General features: G+C 40.2%; 1 protein-coding gene across 3 annotated transcripts in view; it reads left to right on the top strand.

Annotated features, from left to right (window-relative positions):
• The window catches only part of LOC134680342 (kinesin-like protein KIF13B), a 245,555-nt gene that overhangs the window by 201,411 nt on the left and 20,667 nt on the right, over positions 1-23,477 (top strand). For 2 of the 3 annotated variants that reach the window (XM_063539462.1, XM_063539464.1), the window contains exons 14-26: positions 287-510; positions 1,930-2,079; positions 12,477-12,638; positions 13,440-13,556; positions 14,445-14,685; positions 15,467-15,663; positions 17,334-17,494; positions 18,142-18,256; positions 18,737-18,838; positions 19,497-19,602; positions 20,601-20,792; positions 21,933-22,092; positions 22,731-22,879. In XM_063539462.1, the coding sequence (XP_063395532.1) occupies positions 287-510; positions 1,930-2,079; positions 12,477-12,638; positions 13,440-13,556; positions 14,445-14,685; positions 15,467-15,663; positions 17,334-17,494; positions 18,142-18,256; positions 18,737-18,838; positions 19,497-19,602; positions 20,601-20,792; positions 21,933-22,092; positions 22,731-22,879 (2,076 nt within the window). The remainder of the gene's footprint in view (positions 1-286; positions 511-1,929; positions 2,080-12,476; positions 12,639-13,439; positions 13,557-14,444; positions 14,686-15,466; positions 15,664-17,333; positions 17,495-18,141; positions 18,257-18,736; positions 18,839-19,496; positions 19,603-20,600; positions 20,793-21,932; positions 22,093-22,730; positions 22,880-23,477) is intronic. The other variant, XM_063539463.1, reaches the window with a different exon arrangement.

Raw genomic sequence — 23,477 nt, forward strand, 5'->3', positions numbered from 1 at the left:
ATTCGAGTTATGAACTCTTACAGGAATAAAAGAAAGTTCCAAATTCAAAAGCGCAAAAATTGGCTCGGGTCTTACGAGGATATTATAAGAACGTATATTCTCTAAATGCCTGTCTATATATACACGTTAGGTTGCGCTTGCAAGCAATATGCGTTTATGTCACAGTAAACCAGAGTGTTACTGTTAAACACTAAAAGTGGCTCATTGCCATATTACAATTGAAGGAATGGTATTTTGTAAAATATAGTATATTTCACCTTGTAACATTGCAATGCTTTGTGTTCAGGCAAAATGGCCGCCTGCACCCCGACGACGGCCGCGCGCGTGGAGCGCTGGGCCGCCGAGCGCGACGACACGTTCAAGCGCTCGCTCGGCCGCCTCAAGGCCGACATCCTGCGCGCCAACGCGCTGGTGCAGGAGGCCAACTTCCTCGCCGAGGAGATGAGGAGGAACACGCGGTTCAGCGTCACCTTGCAGATACCGCCGCAGAACTTGAGTCCCAATAGAAAGGTAAGACTTTACTTATACATAGAGGTATGACACGTTGAGATGTTCCGACACTTACATACTGCGCGCCAACGCTCTAACTTCCTCGCTGAGGAGATGAGGAGGAACACGTGGTTCAGCGTCACCTTGCAGATACCGCCGCAGAACTTGAGTCCCAATAGAAAGGTAAGACTTTACTTATACATAGAGGTATGACACGTTGAGATATTCCGACACTTACATACTGCGCGCCAACGCTCTAACTTCCTCGCTGAGGAGATGAGGAGGAACACGTGGTTCAGCGTCACCTTGCTGATACCGCCGCAGAACTTGAGTCCCAATAGAAAGGTAAGACTTTACTTATACATAGAGGTATGACACGTTGAGATATTCCGACACTTACATACTGCGCGCCAACGCTCTAACTTCCTCGCTGAGGAGATGAGGAGGAACACGTGGTTCAGCGTCACCTTGCAGATACCGCCGCAGAACTTGAGTCCCAATAGAAAGGTAAGACTTTACTTATACATAGAGGTATGACACGTTGAGATATTCCGACACTTACATACTGCGCGCCAACGCTCTAACTTCCTCGCTGAGGAGATGAGGAGGAACACGTGGTTCAGCGTCACCTTGCAGATACCGCCGCAGAACTTGAGTCCCAATAGAAAGGTAAGACTTTACTTATACATAGAGGTATGACACGTTGAGATATTCCGACACTTACATACTGCGCGCCAACGCTCTAACTTCCTCGCTGAGGAGATGAGGAGGAACACGCGGTTCAGCGTCACCTTGCAGATACCGCCGCAGAACTTGAGTCCTAATAGAAAGGTAATTTGATTACTTATACATAGATCACACGTTCTAAGGTTTCCTCGACACAAGTCCGACATACTGCGCGCCAAAGCTCTAGTGCATGAGGCCAATTTTCCCGCTAAGGAGATGAGGAGGAACACGCGGTTTAGTGTCACGCTGCAGATTCCTCCTAATAAGACGGTACGAGACGTATACTATATGTCTAATGTGATGTAGTATAGTAATATAGTAATAGTAGTTTAAATTGTATTTTTCTTAATTACTCGTAATGCATGTTAATTATAAGATGTAATAATGTTTTGAAAAGATGTCTCCCGCCGAGTTTGTTGCCGGTCCCATATTGGGATACTCTCCTCCAATTGAGGGGGGATTTGAATCTTCTCAGGGCAGAGGTGTACGGTTGGAGCCGGTAAAGGTTTATTTGACGTTCATAAGCGCATTGTAATATGCCTACTTGAATAAACAATTTTTTATCTTTTATCTTTAAAGAACGAATAGATTGGTAACTTGACCGTCACCATGATTTTACAATTTTTCTCTGTGCTGTTAGGGCGATTGTGCCGGTACCTAACCAAGCCAACGTTTACCTATACTTGTTTTACATATTTTACGCTTTACTTTCAGCGCGGTGCATTCGTCTCAGAACCGGCTATCATGGTGAAACGGCCCGGGCGAGGCGGCCAAGTGTGGTCCATGGAGAAGCTGGACAACAAACTGGTGGATATGCGGGAGATGTACGACGAGTGGCGGCGACTGCAGAGCGACGGGGATGAGGTTAACAACATAACATTAAATATTTCCCGTACTTTAACCCTTTGACCGCCGTTGGCATGTATACAAGACAACGATAGAACGATACACTGGCGCCGCTGTCTTGTATACAAGACACAAATTCAACCGCTCGGTAAATGTGAAAAAAACATCAATTGTAGCATTTTTTACACTCGTGTTAATGTTTTAGGTCTTTGATTTTTAAAATAATTGCCTTCAAAGCAGATAAATAAATCCATTCTTTTATAATAAGGCAATCAAAAAAATTGCTCCAGTTTTCAACGTTTTTCATGTTCCTCGTCGCCGTTGTCTTGTATACAAGACAGCTAGGGATGGGAATGTTAACTCGATATGAGAATATTAGAGATGCAACGGATAGTTGTTTGGCCGGATACCGGACCATCGGCCGAATATCCGGTATCCGGTCGCCGAATATTAGGACAGCGGAGCTGCACCTACATTTCGGTTTTTCAGGTGCGCATTCTGCAGTTTTAACCTGTTTCTAAGTGAACGTTCGCGCGGACACATTTCTAGGTTCGAAATGAGTGCGCGTGCAAGTCAGTGGAATCTCTAAATTGTTTTAAAATAATAAACAAGTACGATTATGACCATGACTGTTTCTTAAATCCAATTTTTTAACTCCGAAATCAAGCAATGGTACTGTCCGGTATCCGGCCGGATAATAGGGCACTATCCGGTATCCGGCCGGATATTAAAATACTGGCCTGATAGGCCGGATACCGGATAGTAACCGAATATCCGGCGCATCTCTAGAGAATATTCAAAATAAACATCAAGTGGCCAATCTGGTTTTATTTAAGCATTTGAACACCTGTTAAATGCCAATTGGTGATAACTAGTAACTAGAATACGTTAAACGAGAGAGAGACAGGCATAACTATAGCTGGAGTTCAGGGAACTTGTTCAGCTGTCCATAGTAGAGTCAGATAAGTAAATCTGTCCTTGTGGTCTATTTGCAGAACAAATGATTCATTTTGAGATGATAGTGTAGTGGGGAGTGATACCCTGCAGTGACCGCTTCGCACAAGAATGGTACCTACAGGCGGACGCTCGGACTAGTCAGTGTCGCCTAACTATGAGAATGTTATGTATTTGAAATTGACGAAAAATTATTATGGTAGGGGTGTAATACGGGAACTGACAAACTCTTCTAAGGAACATGTCGAATGTGAAACATGCATTCCCGAACATTTCTGATCCCCACCCTTTTCCAATATTATTGTTCTTCACTCATTGACAATTCAACCCACGTGTCATTTTCCCCAATGCAGTTCCGGTACATTTATATTACCGACACACGATGCGCGGCTCTAACCTAACGCTTATAAAGTTTACGTACCGACAAGCGCTTACGCCGTTGACCTAGAGACTATTATTACTTAATCCGCGCGGAAACGGTCCTTGTCGGTCTGCACTGCGGGCAGTCCATGCGCGCCGTTGTCATGTATACAAGACTTCTCGTAGAGCCTAGTGCGGTGATATTACGTCATAAATCGATATTGTTTAGTGGTTGTTTTTAATGATAAAGACCTTTATTTTTAACATTGTCGTGTGTAAAAAATATGTTAATTTTTGGCATTCTCGAAATTAATTAAAGTTGGTTAAGAACAAAGCCAAATTGAGAAGATTTTTACCATAAATTGTAAATATCGATATCACAATTTGAAATCCCTAAACTTTTTATTAGTTGTTTACTTAAAATCAGTGAACGGCATATATTTAGTATGGAAACCGCCTTTAGGAACATTACCGTTCAAATTCTCGGGCCAAATTAGCACACATACACAATTACGCCTACATTCAAATAGGACGACGCGTTTACAGAGCCTGTAATCAAAGCTGGTAAACAAAATAAGAGTCATCTATATTACTCTAATGGTACATAGCTAAGTGTAGATGAAATGCATATAATGTCAATAACTACCAATCAGCGACATTAATCCGCTAATAACCTTCTTGGTGTACGTACTGGCCGCTTAGAGTTCGCGGTTCATATTTGATTAGAATATGACTTGGACAGGGATAGGTTTATGCCATACAGTGAAGAACCAGTCAAATAATTCACGTATAATAATTTAATGCAGATTAAAAGATAACTAGTTAAAATGTAGTTATGACATGACAGACTAACTCAACATAAGTAAATATATATCATTGTTGTATAAATGTATTCCGCTATAATAAGTATTTTGTATATTTTATTATCTATCTGTATGGCAGTGCGAAGTCACGTTCAGGTATAGTCTGTCCGTTTTTCTAAGATCAAGTACGCCACAGTAAATGTATGGCGAACTTGATCTTAGAAATCGGACTGGCTATACAGTCTGCAAAATTTACATGGGTACACGAATCGGGTCAAAAATATTTGAACAGGCGGAGTCAAAATAAATCCCCACTTTCAGTTCAGAATATTTTATATGTATACAGCCGGTCAAGCAAGTTTGTCAGTAGAAAAAGGTGCAAAATGAAAATTTTGTATGGGACCACAGCCGTTCGCGCGGTGTACTTTCGTTTGGGCCATTACTTTTCGCCAAATTTCACTTCCCAACAAACTTATCGCAATAGTTTCATTTCCCAAAGGAACCTTTAGCAAAGTGACACTTCGCATATAATTTATTTGGTCAAATAATCATTTGGCATGATTTTACTTTGTCAAATTGTATTAGGACAAAAACTTATTTAGCAAACGTTTTTTACTGTCTAATATTATATTCCAAAAAGATGGTGGGTTCGGTTAGGTTTGAACTGCGATCCTCACAAAACGGAACCGCTATCAGAAAAGTGGGTTAGGTTAAGTTAGAATAGAACTGTGACCCTCACAGAATCGAAATGCTATTAGAAAAGTGGGTTAGGTTAGGTTAGAACTGCGGTCCTTACAGAAACGAAATACTATGTACTAGAAAAAGGTCATCAAAGTAGATTAATTAATTTAATAGAATAACGAGAAGTAAAGAATTTGCATGACATATTAAACTAAAATGTGGCTTAGATATTGGTGGTTATTTACTATTTTTGGGTTACAATGATTACTTTGGTGTTATTTGCTTTAATAGAATAGCAAGATGTAACAAATTTGGTTATCATTTTACATTAAAATGGAGTTTTAATTTTAGTGATCATTTACTACATATTTTTGGCAGTAAGAATGTTTTTTTTGACGTTACATTTTACTATGTATATGTAATGATCAGTTAAATACCAGACAAATAAAATTCTGCAGCCTCCTCTCTATTGGTATGTAAATTATATGCCATGCAATATTTTGGGACATGTAAGTTACGCTTAATGATACATTTGACTAAATAATATTTGGGAAAATGAAACTTGTCTAAGTAATTATTTGCTAAACAATAACTTGCCAAAAAAGACTATTGCTAACTGAAAATTTGCGATAAGTTGTTTTGCCAAACATTTTTTTGGGAAATGATAATTTGGGAAACATAGTTTGGGATGTGATACTTTGGGAAACGTTTTTGGGCCATTCGTTAGTAAACCATTGCATGGCATACAATTTACATAGGTACTAATAGAGAGGAGGCTGCGGAATTTGCTAAAGGTTTCTTTGGGAAATGAAACTATTGCGATAAGTTTGTTGGGAAGTGAAATTTGGCGAAATGTATTTGGCCCAAACGAAAGTACACCATTATAGATATCTTGCCAGGCATCCACTCAATTTCATGTCTCTCTAATTGGACGCTTTTTTCCATAGTTCTCTGCGAATAGCAGAAATGTGGGAATCTGAATGGAAAGTAATGTAAAATGGCAATACCAAATTTGATTATTAATTTGAAATAACTAGGTAGTTTTTTTATAGCTCCATCTCATGAAATAAAAAAGGAAAATACAAATCTGTAAGAAGGAATTTATTTATAATTATATATAAAATACCTAAACCAAACACAAGTTAATAAAATAGTCTACTTCATTTGGCATAACACCATCCCTATTATCCTCGCAATTTAAAAAGTCGTATGTTGTTATGAAAGTCGTATGCAGTTGTTACGTTTTAGCTTAGCACGGTAGTATTGAAAACAAATCGTCATGTTTTTTCCAAATTTTACTGAAGTTATCTGTTTACTACAAGTGATAAGTGATTCCACTGTCCTTGGTATGAACTAAAATAACTTCTGCACCACTTCACGACACATGAATATATTTTTAATTACAAAAAACGTTGTTTTTATAAATCAATTTAGCCATTTGTCACTGACTGTCATTTCGGTCGCGTACTGAGATTGCCAATCGAGCAGTTTGTAAGTACCGCCTATCGCGGGGTAGTTTGCGTTGGGTCATAATTGAGCGGACAGAATACTTCCATGTATATCATTTCGCTGCTTAAAATTTACTCTGGCGTGTGAGTGAGCGTCTTTGCGGACTAGGTCCGGCGGCCAAAAGGTTAAAAAAGAAGAAAACATAGATGAAAACCTCAATAGACGGGTCCAATTAGCGTTGATTTAGCGACTCACTATGCGAGGAAAATTTGGCGCAAAGCAGCTCAGTCTGTTTAGACTGTAGAAGTATAGACGTACCTCGTACGAGGCGTTTAAGTTGCGTTGCGCTCGACAATTGCCTCGCGAAACGATCCACGTATAATTTTCATATCTATTGATACCAAAATTATTTTAGGGGGCTAATTAAAATGGAATAAAGGAAACTAGTACATTACTTATAATACATTTATTTGACTAAACGACAAATATCTAAGTTTAGAAGTGTCAAATGTAAACTTATGACATTATAATATATTAAATAGCCTCGGCTAGCTTACTACAGACTTAACTAAAAATATGAGAGCAAATGTGGGTTTGGCGGCTACATTTCTTATGGTTGGGCACTCTGGGTACGTGGTATAAAAAAATAAGGAAAATTATTTAAAGTAAGTTGGGCGCCTTGGAGAATATAATAAATTGGTTGTCTCTGACCTTTTAAGTAGTGACATTAGAAGGAAGGTACCACTGCCGACACACTAATGGAGACTCATGTCGCAGTGCCTCTGCATCCATGGTAGTTGTAGTAATAGCGAACAGGCCCCGACCGCCGGTACACCAAGCTGGCTGGGGGCTGCCTTACAGCCAAACTGTAGACTAAGTGGTAGGCCCTGTAACGAGTTACAGGTAGTAAGACAGGGTTCACAGACTTTTGACAAGCTGGGACCTAAATAAAGGAGAAAAATCGGTTCATGATTGAAAGAGCGGACCCCCGCATGGGCGTAAGGATTACGAATTCAAAAACAAGTAATTAACTTACCCATCGAGGAGAAGCGGCATACGTGGCCGGGATTGACCAGCATGTCGACTCGATGAGGCCTCCACCAACACACCATCGTCTCACACGACTTCCATATAGGATAAAAATCCGGGACTGTGAAATAAAATTCACCACGCTATTAAATGGAATCTTATGCACAAAACCCACTGCAGAAATCACCAAAATACTCACTCAAAAAGGAGATGTCTACCGATGGAAGTTATTATAGCCATAAAACAGCTTTCATACGGCGAAACACCGCAAAAGAAAACGATCCTCGATCTCCATTTTGACAGGAATAATGACAGACCAAATGGCAGAGTTGCCACAGCCCGAACTGGATTCGTGCGATCCTATGAGTTCGAGGTGGCTTTGGAAAAAAACATTACCTTTCTTTTTTACTTTATTTGGACTAATATTAAAGGGAAAGAAAAATCAATATTTGAAGACAATTTTAATTTACAAACCCCTTTCGATTAAAAGAAAACCAAAAATGTAGGAAGAAGCCGAAATTAATTTTTAATATAGAGTCTGGCTAGCCAAAAATTATTGACAGATATTTCGTTGTTGTATCACCAATTGTCTATGATTTAAAAAAAAAGCTAAAAGCCAGTTGTCAATTTATGTCATTCATTCAAATTGTTTGCGGTTTATAAGGGGTTTATTTTCAATAATATTAATAATTGCTATACTGAGTGAGGTTTGCAAACTATTATTTATGCTCGTAAATAATTACGACAATGTGCGATGTCGACGTGTAGCGTTGTATAACGAAAAACTGCAATGTTTACAAGTCCTAACCAAATGTAAACAAATTAGGAGGTTGGTGCTCTATAATATTTTGATACTTTAAGTACTAGTTCTAACATTTGCCTATTACTTTGATTAAGTACGTGAATTTATTAATGCCTGAATCTCATAAACAGGGCAAGTGTATAAAGAAACTGATAAACTAAAAGTTCTGAAAAATATCTATATAATCGGAACGTAAACATATGTGTTTGTAGTTGACTGTACTTTAAATAGTGGTAGAAATTATGTGAGCTGACTTTAAGTGCACGTAAACGTTTATTTAACTTATTTCCTTAGGTACCTTACTAGTGCACAGAAAATCAGAAATATTGTCTAGGATCAAAACTATAATTCCTACTTCACAAAGTGTGACCAGCTCAAGATTTTTTGAATTTCCCGCCCAACATTTGTGTAAAATTTCAGTAGCCATGCTCTAGCAACCGGACCAAGCTTAGTTCGATAGGGCGCTGCGTGAATACGCCTGCGCTCACTAGATGGCGATAAGGGTATCAAACGAAGATGGGTCCCATACTAAACAGTATTGAAAAATGAAGAATTAAAATTTTGTTGTTACAGTGCTCCCCTACCCGAAGAAAATTTTGACTACGGCAAAATTTTGAGCTGGTCCCCAGCTCGCAAAACCACCCTCTTATTTTGTAGACGAAGTCCCAAAAAAAAAAATCGACACTAAAGGCATAAAGGAAAGCAACGACCACCCAATTCGAACCCACGCATTAAACTATAATAAAAAAAATAAGCACAGCCGAGCTGTGCACAAGTTACCACCTACAAACTATAATATTACTGTACTGTAATCTACACTACGATACCCTAAACGTATATTAACCTAAACGAAACTAAACGCTAATAAGCGAAGCTGCAAAGCTCCCTACCTACGCACTGCTTCGCTGTATATCTTGGCGGCGCAGCGAGCGACCTGGGTCGCGGGCTGCACGTCCAAATTATATGGCGGAATGTGCGTAAGGTAACAGATTATTCCATAATCTGTGGTAATGACTGAGTACAGTCAATTACCCATATGAGTTAAGGGCAGTGTCCGATAGCTCGGCTAAAGAGCCCTGAGCTACCAGTCGACACTCCTCACAGGAACACTGGCCCTGCAGTGTGAAATCAGGGATTTCTCCCTGCACTGCCAACGCTCACTGTGGATAGACGGCTTATAGCCAATGAAATTTAACTAAGATCGGTGACTGCTACTTTACACCATTCAAGTAACGCGCATTTATCAGGCCGTGCCTTAAGTCAACACAGGTCTGGACGCGGAAACGAGACAAAAACACAACACAACGATACGTTGACCAGCTGTGTCTGAACGACAGGCAGACGGTAACGTTCGAAACAACACGAGACACACAAGGAAGTCGACTGTACAGGCTCCATTTCAAGCAATGCAAGTCTGTCAGTCTGACACACAAAAATCCGATGTTTGCGGACGACGCTTTAAGGCGTGTACCGCATAACAACCCCCTAACATCAACATTAACGTTCACGCATATGATTTAAGTCATACCGCAAAGCGTTAACAAAAGAAGACGGCACTGCTATTAAGAGCTTGACGGTTTAAAATCCGCCAAAACCCGACCAGCCAGTGCCGATTGGAATGCTGGTTTAAAACGCCAGCACCCCGGTAAAACACGCGAAGAGTCTTTAAATCGTCCTCTCCGCCCACCAACAACAAACAAACCACGTGACTGAGTTACGTTTGCTCAGACACGATCGAAAGAAAGTAATACGTAAACAAAACTCCTGCACGCAACAGATAAAAAAAAACTCCTACCGACCGCGCAATCACCGATATGAAACTATTAAGTAAATATTTACTTCACCTAAAGTAACAACAATAAGGAAAAAAAAACTCGATTTAAGTCGAGACAATAGATAAGGAAAAGTAGGTAATATACATAACTCCCGTACGAAACCACTTTTAAAAACCACTACAATAAGATTCGACCTTAAAGGTAAACCGCTATTTGAATATCGGTAAGTTATTTAAAAAAAACGTAAGTCAACAACAATAATTGCGACTGACTGTACCCAACCACGTCAAGAAACTATTTAATATTAATTTTATTTATTTTAAACTTCAACTCCAAACATCCCGTAATAAATTTAATAAATGTAAACTCCTGCTGACTGTACTTCACTATAACCTCCAAATTTGCTCCCTTTACATTATGTAATAAATTTAAAATTAATAAGACGGTCCATCCTTCCAAACAAGATTACCATAGTAGTACAATTACCAGTAACTAATCCTTCACATCAAGTATATAAAAAAAACAATGGAAATTAGGTATTAAATTTTTAACACTTTACTACTAACCCTCCAGTAAATTATAAACTTTTGTTTGAAAACTAGTCACAAAAAAAAATTGAAAGTAAAAAGTAAATTAAAGTTTAACCACTTAAGTACCTCACTACCCGGTAAGGGTTTAACCTTTTGTGAGTGACTCTCCGGTAAAACATGATATAAATCACAAAAAAATACAATAGTCAAAACATAGTGTGTCTGCTATCCGGTAAACTACAACGTCTTTTATGAAGTAAAACTTTTAACATTAAGAGATACTAAGGAAATACATCTATAAAATAAATTGTGTTTATGACAATTGTCTAAAATTGCTTTAAATTAATAACATCTGGAGTTTAAATACCAGCAAATGAATAAGTAATTAGACTACAACTCCTTTACAGTACAACATAAGTATATAAGTAGATAATTGACAACATGTGGCTGTCCTAACCACAATTAAATAGTGTTAATTATTTTGAATATTGCAGTAAACAAAGGTAGGTATAATAAAGCAAACAGGATGTCCAACCATAAGTTCCTTTAGCTAACTTATATGTGACTAAAGGGTGCTCGCCAAAAGAAAAGCCCCGCGATGGGTGACACTGATACCAAAATTATTTTAGGGGGCTAATTAAAATGGAATAAAGGAAACTAGTACATTACTTATAATACATTTATTTGACTAAACAACAAATATCTAAGTTTAGAAGTGTCAAATGTAAACTTATGACATTATAATATATTAAATAGCCTCGGCTAGCTTACTACAGACTTAACTAAAAATATGAGAGCAAATGTGGGTTTGGCGGCTACATTTCTTATGGTTGGGCACTCTGGGTACGTGGTATAAAAAAATAAGGAAAATTATTTAAAGTAAGTTGGGCGCCTTGGAGAATATAATAAATTGGTTGTCTCTGACCTTTTAAGTAGTGACATTAGAAGGAAGGTACCACTGCCGACACACTAATGGAGACTCATGTCGCAGTGCCTCTGCATCCATGGTAGTTGTAGTAATAGCGAACAGGCCCCGACCGCCGGTACACCAAGCTGGCTGGGGGCTGCCTTACAGCCAAACTGTAGACTAAGTGGTAGGCCCTGTAACGAGTTACAGGTAGTAAGACAGGGTTCACAGACTTTTGACAAGCTGGGACCTAAATAAAGGAGAAAAATCGGTTCATGATTGAAAGAGCGGACCCCCGCATGGGCGTAAGGATTACGAATTCAAAAACAAGTAATTAACTTACCCATCGAGGAGAAGCGGCATACGTGGCCGGGATTGACCAGCATGTCGACTCGATGAGGCCTCCACCAACACACCATCGTCTCACACGACTTCCATATAGGATAAAAATCCGGGACTGTGAAATAAAATTCACCACGCTATTAAATGGAATCTTATGCACAAAACCCACTGCAGAAATCACCAAAATACTCACTCAAAAAGGAGATGTCTACCGATGGAAGTTATTATAGCCATAAAACAGCTTTCATACGGCGAAACACCGCAAAAGAAAACGATCCTCGATCTCCATTTTGACAGGAATAATGACAGACCAAATGGCAGAGTTGCCACAGCCCGAACTGGATTCGTGCGATCCTATGAGTTCGAGGTGGCTTTGGAAAAAAACATTACCTTTCTTTTTTACTTTATTTGGACTAATATTAAAGGGAAAGAAAAATCAATATTTGAAGACAATTTTAATTTACAAACCCCTTTCGATTAAAAGAAAACCAAAAATGTAGGAAGAAGCCGAAATTAATTTTTAATGTAGCAACCGGACCAAGCTTAGTTCGATAGGGCGCTGCGTGAATACGCCTGCGCTCACTAGATGGCGATAAGGGTATCAAACGAAGATGGGTCCCATACTAAACAGTATTGAAAAATGAAGAATTAAAATTTTGTTGTTACACTATCCATTTGATTTGATTTGTGTTTTCTAACTTGTGAATAATTAAAAAAAACTAGATAAATGCCTCAACTCTTTGGATTAACAACATAAACTTTAACACACTTTTTTACTCACAGCCTCCAGCCGAAAAAGCCATCGATCCATTCTACGAGTCCCAGGAGAACCATAACCTGATCGGCGTCGCCAACGTGTTCCTGGAGGCGCTGTTCCATGACGTCACACTCGACTACCACACGCCCATCATCAGCCAGCAGGGAGAGGTCGCGGGCAGACTACAGGTAGGCGAACAAGCAAACATACCATTTTACGAGACTCTAGACCGAGTTTAGAGCAATTATTTCATGCAACCGATGATGCCAAAAATGCGGGGACGAGGTGAGAGAAGTCCCGTGCCGTGATTGGTCCGTTCAAAGACACGGACGTCACACAAAGACACTTTCGACTCGAACATGGAGTAAAATTACCGTATGCGTGGCAGAGGGGGTAGCGCGACTATGCTCAGTCTGGAGGATGTTTTGTTTGTGGATACATAGTTACATCATCCATACATCCATCCACCCATCATACGATATATTTTTTTTAAATATTTTTTTATGACGAGAAGGTAATGAAAATGAAAAGCAAAAATATATATGAAAGTTGTTTGCCTTTTACGTGTGTCAGAGCTATCCACAAAATAATTGAGATATTTTGTGACTTACTATTAGAAGAAAATAATGTCCTCTGAATGAGTCGCTTAACTTCAAACTCGGGTAAATCCATCTGTCAGATTATGCGATTTTGGTATTAGAATAGAATAGAATAGAATGTTTTTATTCGTGACAAAACTTAATAGATAAAACAACAGGTAATACTACCACGGTCACGAAATGGTCCCGACTCAGAAAAGGTAATAGGCTGAGAGGGTAGAATGGATTTACCCGAGTATGAAGCGACACAAATATTGATTCAGATCAAAATTCCATTAATATTACTTGTTGTATTTCCGCTGACCATTGTTATGACTGTGTTATGCTGTAAGTAACAAAAGTTATGCTATGTCAAGGACATTATTTATATAACAAGTGTTTTGTTCTCAGGTGGAGATCAGCAGAGTGGCGGGACAGTTCCCACAAGATAGAATATGCGAGGCAGCTTCAGACAGTTCGGGAGACATGAGAGATGATGACGACCCCTCGGATCCTGCCACTCAACAGGTAAGTTTGGATTTTACTGATAGATAAACTTAAATTTTGGGTTTTATTTTTTCAAATTATGCTCCGATTATAAAAGAAAGTTTGGACTAATTTGCGTAATATTTTTTTAAAGGATCGTTTAATCTCATTGTCATCATGTCAGGATCTGGTGACGGGATTCTGAAGAAATCGAGGAAACTCTTTAAGGCCCACTTGCACCATTCTACTAACCCGGGGATAACCGGTTCAACCTGGAGGTACCATGGTTACCCGTACAATTTGACATTAGGTTATTAGGTTTAACTGTTTAACTGGGATGGTGCAAGTGGGCCTAAATGTTATAGGCACATATACAGAAAATAGGAGCACATTTTCTTTATATTTGCTCTGGAGGCTAGAAATTATGCACAATCAGTTTTTTTTGGTCTCGTTCACTGCTAACTAAGATTGTAGAGCTACGTAGCCGATGACATGGGCTTACCGATGAGTAGGTACAGATGTAGCGCATACCTGATTGTTTTCCATTGTTATTTCTCGGAAACATTCGTATTTGTCATGCTAGTTCAGTCAATATTAGTACTTTTTGTACTGAGACTAACTGAAAATAATAATGAATTACATCTGTAGCGTAAATACATCAAATAGGTGTAAGTACTATGTCGAAATTAGCGCTGAGTTTTAACCCTTTTCCGTGCTGCGCCAAATTAGAAGGAGTTTCCAAAAAATGCTAATAAGTATAATAAATTTTGTGCAGCTTTGATGATTCATTTAATGATAAGTAACTTTTCCCGAAAGATCAATCGAATATGAACCTTAAATCTCATTCCTAAGGTTGAAATTCTATCGGTGAGTATGCGGTCGCTAGATGCACTATGCCTGGAAGAGTTTAACTGGATATGTATATCTCAGGTGACAATCCGCGTAGCCATCAAGCAGGCGACGGGGCTGCCCCCCTCGCTGTCCCACTTCGTGTTCTGCCAGTACTCGCTGCTGGGCGAGGCGGTGGTGGTGGCGCCGCACGTGGGCGACGCCGCGCCCCCCCTCCTCCCCCCCGCCTCGCCCCGCGCCGCCGCCGCGCCCAACGTCCACTTCGACCACGAGCAGGACCACACGCTGACTCTGACTGAGGAGTTCATTGAGCATTGCGCGGGTTCGTACTTTCAGACTGGATCAGATAGATGGGGTTTTCAGAAAAAAATGGTACCATTTACTTTTTTTTTCGAAAAACCATCAACTTTTAGGTTATTTAGACTCGGAATCACGAGTACTATTGAATGTGCCAAAGAAAAAAAGTGTCCCCAGTTTTTCATACAAATTTTGGGTATCAGTTTTGTAACGGGCCATACAAAATGTATGTGAAAATGTTTTACAAAACTCTAATTTTTTTAGGACACATTTTTTTCATTTTATTTCGATACTCCTCGTGATTCTGAGTAGAAGTAACCCAATAGATAAATACATTATTATTTGTATTCATTGTACATCTTATAATGTACCTGTTATTAAAATTTACGATTTATAATAAAATTAACATGCACAAATCAAGTTTCCTTTAAGAAGCAAATTTATTTCCTGCCGACTGCGCCATATAAGAAAGTTTATCACGTGACTGTAAGAAAATATTTATGATAGTAAGTAAATTACTTTTCATTGAAAAAGTGATTTACTAACTGTTTTAAATACCAACATAAGGTAATACTTAAATAACTGAATAATTCAAATCTATGCGAAACAACGCAAGGATTGACAATGCGTAGATAACTACAACTCTTAAAACAAAAAAAAACCTAAAATATAAAAACCGAAACTATACATACGTATTATTATTTTAAATTACAAATTTGGCGATCTTATTCATAAAACCTTAAATATCACTTACTAACCGTCTACATACAGCTTTGCGCATTTAACCTTAAAACGTTTGTTCACAGAGGGCGCCCTCTCCATCGAGGTGTGGGGCCACCGTTCGGCCGGCTTCAGCCGCGGCCGCGGCAACTGGGAGGTGGAACAACAACAATTAGCCAAAGCACGCTCGTTGGCTGACCGCTGGGCGGAGCTGACGAGGAAGATAGAGCTCTGGGTCGAGATACATGAGCTGAATGATCAGGGCGAATACGCTCCTGTTGAGGTAAGGAGCGGGCCGAACGGGACTATTTCGTCCCGGCTGAAATTATTGGACAATAAACCGTGTTACAAGTGTAATAAAGTGCATTGTTACTTAAGTCACCATCCAAGCAAGCCCAAATCACTGATTAGTCAATCATATGGGCTATTCGTATTACTCCATATCATCCTATAATATGCTCCAGTTTTTCCCTTAAGCATAGTAAGAACAGGCGCCTGGAGGTACAGTAGGCCAAGCACATGATTGACGCGACAGTACCTCGCGGCGAGATAGACTACCGGTCTTTTTCTAACTATGTTAACAAAAGAGGTACGGGTAGTCTAAGTCGCCGCGGGATACTGTCGCGCTAATCATCTGTTAGGCCTACATATTTACAGTGCCGGATTTACCACTAGGCTGAGTAGGCTGAAGCCTAGGGCGGCAGATTTTAGGGGGCGGCAAATTTGGGTCAAAAAATATATTGTATGTGCTGTTCAGTTAGGGTAGACCAGAATTTATTTGTAATATTTAAATAACAAGCATAATTTGTCGATTTTGCCGCCCTCTGTCATGTCAAGACCTTTTTGAAGTACGGAACCCTAAATAAGTACCTACCATTTCCTCGAAAAAAATTCGCGCTCGCTACGCTCGCGTTTTCATTTAAGTACCTACATTATTTAAGATCCATCTGACTACATTGTAAATTTGGGATGGTCGTCGATTCTTGTATCTTCGTGGTATTATGGGTTCCGTTTTTTTCCATTTGAAGTACGGAACCCTAAAATTGTACCTACCTACTATTTTCTCGAAAAAATTTCTACAACTACATTTTATTGTGACCCATCTGACCATATCATTGAATGATAGCACAGAACATATTATGGCTATGGTGTGTTGTACTATAAAATTAAACGCCTCTGACAGGAAAGTACTTTAAATAAACCGGGCAAGTGCGAGTCGGACTCGCGCACGAAGGGTTCCGTACCATAATGAAAAAAAAACAAAAACAAAAAAAAGCAAAAAAAAAACGGTCACCCATCCAAGTACTGACCCCTCCCGACGTTGCTTAACTTTGGTCAAAAATAACGTTTGTTGTATGGGAGCCCCATTTAAATCTTTATTTTATTCTGTTTTTAGTATTTGTTGTTATAGCGGCAACAGAAATACATCATCTGTGAAAATTTCAACTGTCTAGCTATCACGGTTCGTGAGATACAGCCTGGTGACAGACGGACGGACGGACGGACGGACGGACGGACGGACAGCGAAGTCTTAGTAATAGGGTCCCGTTTTACCCTTTGGGTACGGAACCCTAAAAACCTATAAGCAAGGCGGATAGGGGCGGCAAAATCGGCATAGCCTACGGGCGGCAAATGTGTAAATCCGGCACTGCATATTTACACAATCTTATCGACCAATGCGAAAATGCAGGAGCAGAGATGCAACATTACACGTTAGATGCATTCACATTATAAGTGTCACATCATTAAAATATATCAAAACAAGATACTGTTACTCAAAACTTGACGATAATGATTGTGTAAGGTAACAAACATTGAAACATAAGTCGGGGAGGTAGAAGGGGGTGCCCAAGCTTCCCGACTGCCCAATGGTCCCCTACCTCCCCTATCGCATAAATCGACCGTGCGTTTAGTATTATAAAAGATACAATTAACTGCGTCATGTTTTCGCAGGTCGTATCACGTCCAGACATGGTAACCGGCGGCGTATACCAACTCCGTCAAGGGCAACAACGTCGACTAGCGGTCAGAGTTAGACCGGCACACAACTCGGGCACGTTGCCTATCATCTGTCAGCATATCGTCAGCGTCGAAGTGGGCTCCGTCAGCGTCAGGTAATTTCCCCAAAACATCATTCCATACATTGAATTAAGTTGCGCATAACATAAAAACATTCTTTTATAAGCTTTTATTCTAGTGACAACAAGCTAAAACTTTTTTTTTTAACTTTTAGTTTGTTTATGGAGATCGGATGGCCTTAGGAACTGAAAATCATCAATGATAAAAATATGAATGATGATTTTAACTTTATTAGTATCGTCTCGATGAGTATTAGATGACTGTAAAATAAAAATACAAAAGAAACTTAAATTAAAACATAAATATTAATTATAAACTGAAATAAATGTCATATACTAAAAAAAAGTGACCAAGGCCTCCAGTGCCCCAGGCTGGAATCAAACCAGCGTCCTCTGCTATCGCGGCAGGTGCCTGAACCACTCGGCCACCGGACCACAATGGCATAGGTCGATTTTTTCCAAGTATATGCACTTCTTACTGAAGGCTTATGGCGCCCCCTGGGCATCCCTAAGGTAGAACAGTATGGTTCGGACTTCGGACCTTCTAACTGGATCATCTCATGTGATAATTTAATTTGTTCAAATACTTCTAATAGTATAAATATTAATATAGTGAGTAAACTATATATAATACTATGTTTATTTATTTATTTATTATATTAACCGTTACGTATTCCTTTCAGGTCCCGTCTTCAGAAGCCGTTGGACTCGTATCAAGAGGAAGACTTGGCCGTGCTAAGAGAGCGGTGGAGCGACGCGCTCGCCAGGCGACGACAACACTTACACGCGCAGCTACAAGTAAGTCTCATTAACACATTCAGGGCGAAGAGCCCGACAGTCGGGTACACTGTTCGTGGCGACTACGCGCTCCATACGGCGTGGCACTCAGCGGCTAATTAATGTGTTAAGTTCATTGCAGTTTTCGTATTCTTTATTATAAATATTATAGTATGCGAAAAAATATGTAAGTAATATGTATGTTACGGTTTTAAGTAAATAACTTGACAATTTAAAATAAACACGCCAGAAAGTACCAGTACCAATACGTCGTGGAAAAGAATTTGTTACTCGATTTATGTAGGTACGTATATTTACATCAGTTCAATAGGTATTAATCAAAACTATCTGAAATGATAATAGCGTCTAATGCACCTAGGCAAAATACAGTTAATTGACGCCAAATACCTCAAAAAATATTTTGTATACAGTTTAGAACAGAAGAAAAGACTCAGGATAGGATTCAATATTTAGATGTTTATCCGAAAACCTAAATTTCAGAAACTAGTGAACATGTCGCCGTCGATGAAGAGCGAACGAGACATGGAGAGGGAACAATCGCTAGTGGAGCAGTGGGTCTCGCTCACTGAGGAGCGAAACGCGGTAAGTTATTCCTTAGACATGTGTCGTTCACGAGTGAGACGATTCTAATAGGTTTCGGAGCGGATCGGAGGAATTCGGAGGGTGTCGGGAAAACATGGCGGGACCGTATTGCGTGATTCGCCATCTTTGACGCACTTATGACTGTGTGTATCGTCTCACTCACTCGTCTACAGATCCACGGAGCCAAATGAGCGAAATGAACGAAATGAGTGAATCAATCTTTTCAACTCAGTGAACGGTTTTGCGCATATCACTATTATTTTTACTAATATTACAAATGCTCAAGTACTTAACTGTCTGTAACTTCTTTACGCTCATATCGTTAAGCCGATTTAAATGAATTTAGGTATGGAGATAGATTGTGTCCCGGGAAAGAACATAAGATCGATTTAGGGTCTTCCCAGAAGTAGCGAAAAAGCCATCGACGCGTCGGTCGGCCCCGGCCGATGCGAGCCGAGCCAAACGACAACTTTTTCGGTCTTATTGCGCAAACATAAAGCTTTTTCCTATCTGCTTTTGCCGATTCCGCGTCGATATATCTGGGGAGACCCTTACTCTCGCAAATTATCACTATTACTACTATATTATTTAGGTGCAGTCCCGTAAAACAGGTTCTTGTCCTTCTAAGACTTACACTAACTTTATGAATATCAATCAGGTATTGGTGCCGAGCCCCGGCAGCCCTATTCCCGGCGCGCCGGCCGCGTGGAACCCGCCGCCGGGCATGGAGCAACACATACCGGTGTTGTTCCTCGACCTCAATGGTAAGTTATAGCACAGAATAAATAATAGTACTAGGTACAGAAGACTAACAAAACGCGTCTGTTACGATCAGGACAGATATGGCGGCAAGGTGGCGACAGCGCCACGCGCGGCTTATGGCTAGCCACCAAAATTGGTGTGGAATGGATGTATTTGTACCTACCTGACGAAATCGCGGAGTGAACCACGCCTGGTTATAGTAAAACTATCAAGAGCAAGATAGGAGTGTATTCAACGGTTAGCTAATAATAAAAATAAAAACATAAAATAGCATTTTAAGGAAGGAATGAAAAGATTCGCACACATTTGATAAACCTCCGTAGTTGTCAGTAGCGATTGGACCTGTGTTTCACGCAAGTTTTAGTTTTGTCGGTAGTGTAAATTTTTCTATTTTTCCTTAAATATATAAATTTTAAGATCCACACCTCTTCCAGCTGCTTCTCCGCTTAAGGAGGCAACAGGAGTGGTCATTTCTCCATACAAACGTACTCGACTGTTTCCTCCGTGGTTTTTGAAGCTAGAGTAATGATTTTTGTAAGTACACATTAATATCTGTGACGGACTGTTTTGATTTTTTTTATATTTGTTTTTTAAGGCGCTAGAGCACTCCAAATATTCGCAAAATATCGCCTAATCTACTAGGTCGCAAAGAGAAGCATGGTATTCAAAACTAACATCATTTAGCCTAAAAAGCAAAACAATCCGACACAGATAATTTCATTACCATTTAGATCTCCAAATTTCGTTACATTTGGTTAAGTTTTGGAGGAGGAAACAGTCGAGTACGAAACCTCGTTGTTTTGAGTTTTTTACGCGGGATTTTTCGCCTTGTCCTTATCGCACTTATTTTAGGATCCGCTTCCGTTAGCGAGACGGATATATTTACCTAAAATATTTAAATCTCAGCTCCCGTATCCTCTTTAATTCCTCGTACTTCGTACACAAAGTGTACCTAGTCCGAGCCCCGTATCGGTCTAAGTTTATGTTTAATATTTTTTAGCGGACGACCTAACAACCCACCCGTCCGGCGAAGAAGTGACCGTGGCCGGTCTCCACTCTATCCTGCCGAAGGAACACGGAAACAAGTTCTACGAGCTGCAGATATTACATCACCACGATAAAGATGTGTCCGCTATCGCGTCTTGGGACTCCTCCATCCATGACTCGCAGTATCTTAATAGGATTACAGAAGGTAAGGCTGGGTAATCTTCTTTTTCTCAAAAATGGACGTCAAAGTCGACTTTGCCGTGTAAAAAATAGGTCGCGAAGCGCGGAGTTTATGGTCACTTCTATTTTTTTATTAAAAAAAAATAAAAAGGCGGCAAGGGCTTTGTTCTGTGAAAATATATATGTAAAAATGTTGCTTTTGTAAAATATTTCTATGATATTTATATTTCTTGCACCATTTTTGAGAAAAGCACTATATATGACTCGGCTGGAAGGCTACTTGCTGGCTTCGGATTCAATTAAACGGACTCCCAAGGTCGTCCGTTTAAAACGAATCCTCAGCCTGCAAGTAGCTACTTCCGAGCCTCGACAATAATGTACTATTCCTTTGCCTTATCCCACATTAGGTGGGGTCGGCTCTCCTTATCCTTCGGCGCCAAGACGATTTGTCTTGAGTTGTCGGGTTGGGTAGTTGGGTTTTATCCAGTAATTTGGCCGAGAAGGTAAGGCTGGGAAATACCGCCATATATAAATAAAAAGAGAATTTCAGAGAATTGTCTACTTTTTCAGATGCGAATTTTGTGGGCAAGTAGACGAGTTTTACTTGTTCGAATATCGGCATTCGTCTGATATAGTCGTTCGATTTGTAGCTGGTCCCGGACGGCTAATCCTTTGTGTAATGTTAAGTAAAACCGCTCATGCTACTTACCTGCAAAAAAAGGGCAAGTATTTAGCGTATAATTCTAATAATTGGCACCTGAGCGCGGGCTAGTCCAACGCTCAAAAAACCAGTGTTTACACTGATTTTACGCACTTGCGCTCTCCAATAACGCGCCTTTGTTACGCATCTCTATCATACATTTTAGAATGGTTTTATAGCGTTCGACTCGTTGGCACTCAGTAACCAGGGACCACACAAGAAATCGAAGAAATCATTTTTCTGTTTGTTCATTTTGAAATTTATTGCAATCTCCATAAAGTGATAATTCAATAACCGGTTAAAACGGCGCAACAATTTTTGTATGCAGCTAAGTAGCACATGCGGTTTTACTTTCAATAGACAAAGAGTTATCCCTTGGTTGAAAGCTAACGACTATACCCACAACACAACTCCTATTTAGGTCGATTTGTGTTACGTTGTCCCATAATATTTCCTTATTTCCAGCCAACGAACGTGTGTACCTGATCCTTAAAACAACCGTCCGCCTCTCCCACCCCGCGCCCATGGACCTCATCCTGCGCAAGCGGCTGGGACTGAACATTTACAAGCGACAGAGCCTCACTGACAGGATACGCAAGAAGATTGTCAGGTCAGTCATCTTTGAGTGAGTACAGAACGAAAAACATTTTTTATTTTGTGTGTGACTAACATAAAGATATAAATGTAGTGCATAATTATTTTCCATCGTATTCTCACGGAAACGTACAAACGTGTCTTGCTATTTCAGTCTCGGTACTAAAAGTACTGAGGTTGACTGAAGTAGCATGACAAATACGAATGATTCCGAGAAAATACGATGGAAAACAATTATGCACTACACCTGTAAATGTTTATTATGACATTGTTAAAATCGATATCAAGTTGTGAGGTCATTTTTATAAACAATTGATTACTATATAGCAAAGATGAAATTAACTAACTTAACACATATTAACATTAATTTAACTGGCCGGAGGAGGCACTATGTCGGGAGTCGTGGAAGACAATGGGAGAACCCTTTTCCGAGCAATGGGACGCCATAATAGGCCTCTTCCAACATAATAGGCTAGTAAAAAAACATATTTACATTTTATCACTGTCACTATAATATCTTGAATGTATTAATAACTTACTTCAAGTAGGATTTAGAGCGGATTGCGATTAAAAGTGGGAGTCAACCTTTTCCTACAAGCAGATTTTAACTAGATGTGTTAACGTCAATTTAGGTTTATTTCTAGGTTACTAATCTGTATTATATTTCAGAGTGGACCAGCTAACGCAGACCGGAGTAACATACGAGGTGGTCTCCAACATCCCCAAGGCCTCCGAGGAGTTAGAAGACAGGGAGAGCCTCGCTCAGATCGCGGCCACGGGCGAAGAAGCTAGTGCTGCTGATGGAGAGACCTTCATAGGTAAGTTATCAGAGTAGACCAGCTAACGCAGACCGGAGTAACATAGGAGGTTGTGTCCAACATCCGCAAGGCATCCGAAGAGTTGGAAGACAGGGAGAGCCTCGCTCAGATCGCGGCCACGGGCGAAGAAGCTAGTGCTGTTGATGGAAAGACCTTCATAGGTAAGTTATCAGAATGGACCAGCTATCGTGGACCGGAGTAACTTACGAGGTGGTCTCCAACATCCCCAGGGCATCCGAAGAGTTGGAAGACAGGGAGGGCCTCGCTTAGATCGCGGCCACTGGCGAAGAAGCTAGCGCCGCGGATGGAGAGACCTTCATAGGTAAGTTATCAGAGTGGACCAGCTAATGTAGACCGGAGTAACTTACGAGGTGGTGTCGAACTTCCCCAAGGCCTCCGAGGAGTTAGAAGACAGGGAGAGCCTCGCTCAGATCGCGGCCACGGGCGAAGAAGCTAGTGCTGCTGACAGGGACACATTCATAGGTACTTCTTCTTAACCCTTTGACCGCTAAGGACCGCTTTAGGCGTCAAGACAAAACGCGCGGCTTCAGCCGTCATCAACCTTCATGCATTCCGACAAGTTTCACGATGACGCGCC

Source organism: Cydia fagiglandana, chromosome 3 (genome assembly GCF_963556715.1).
Source record: "Cydia fagiglandana chromosome 3, ilCydFagi1.1, whole genome shotgun sequence".
Lineage (NCBI taxonomy): Eukaryota > Metazoa > Arthropoda > Insecta > Lepidoptera > Tortricidae > Cydia > Cydia fagiglandana.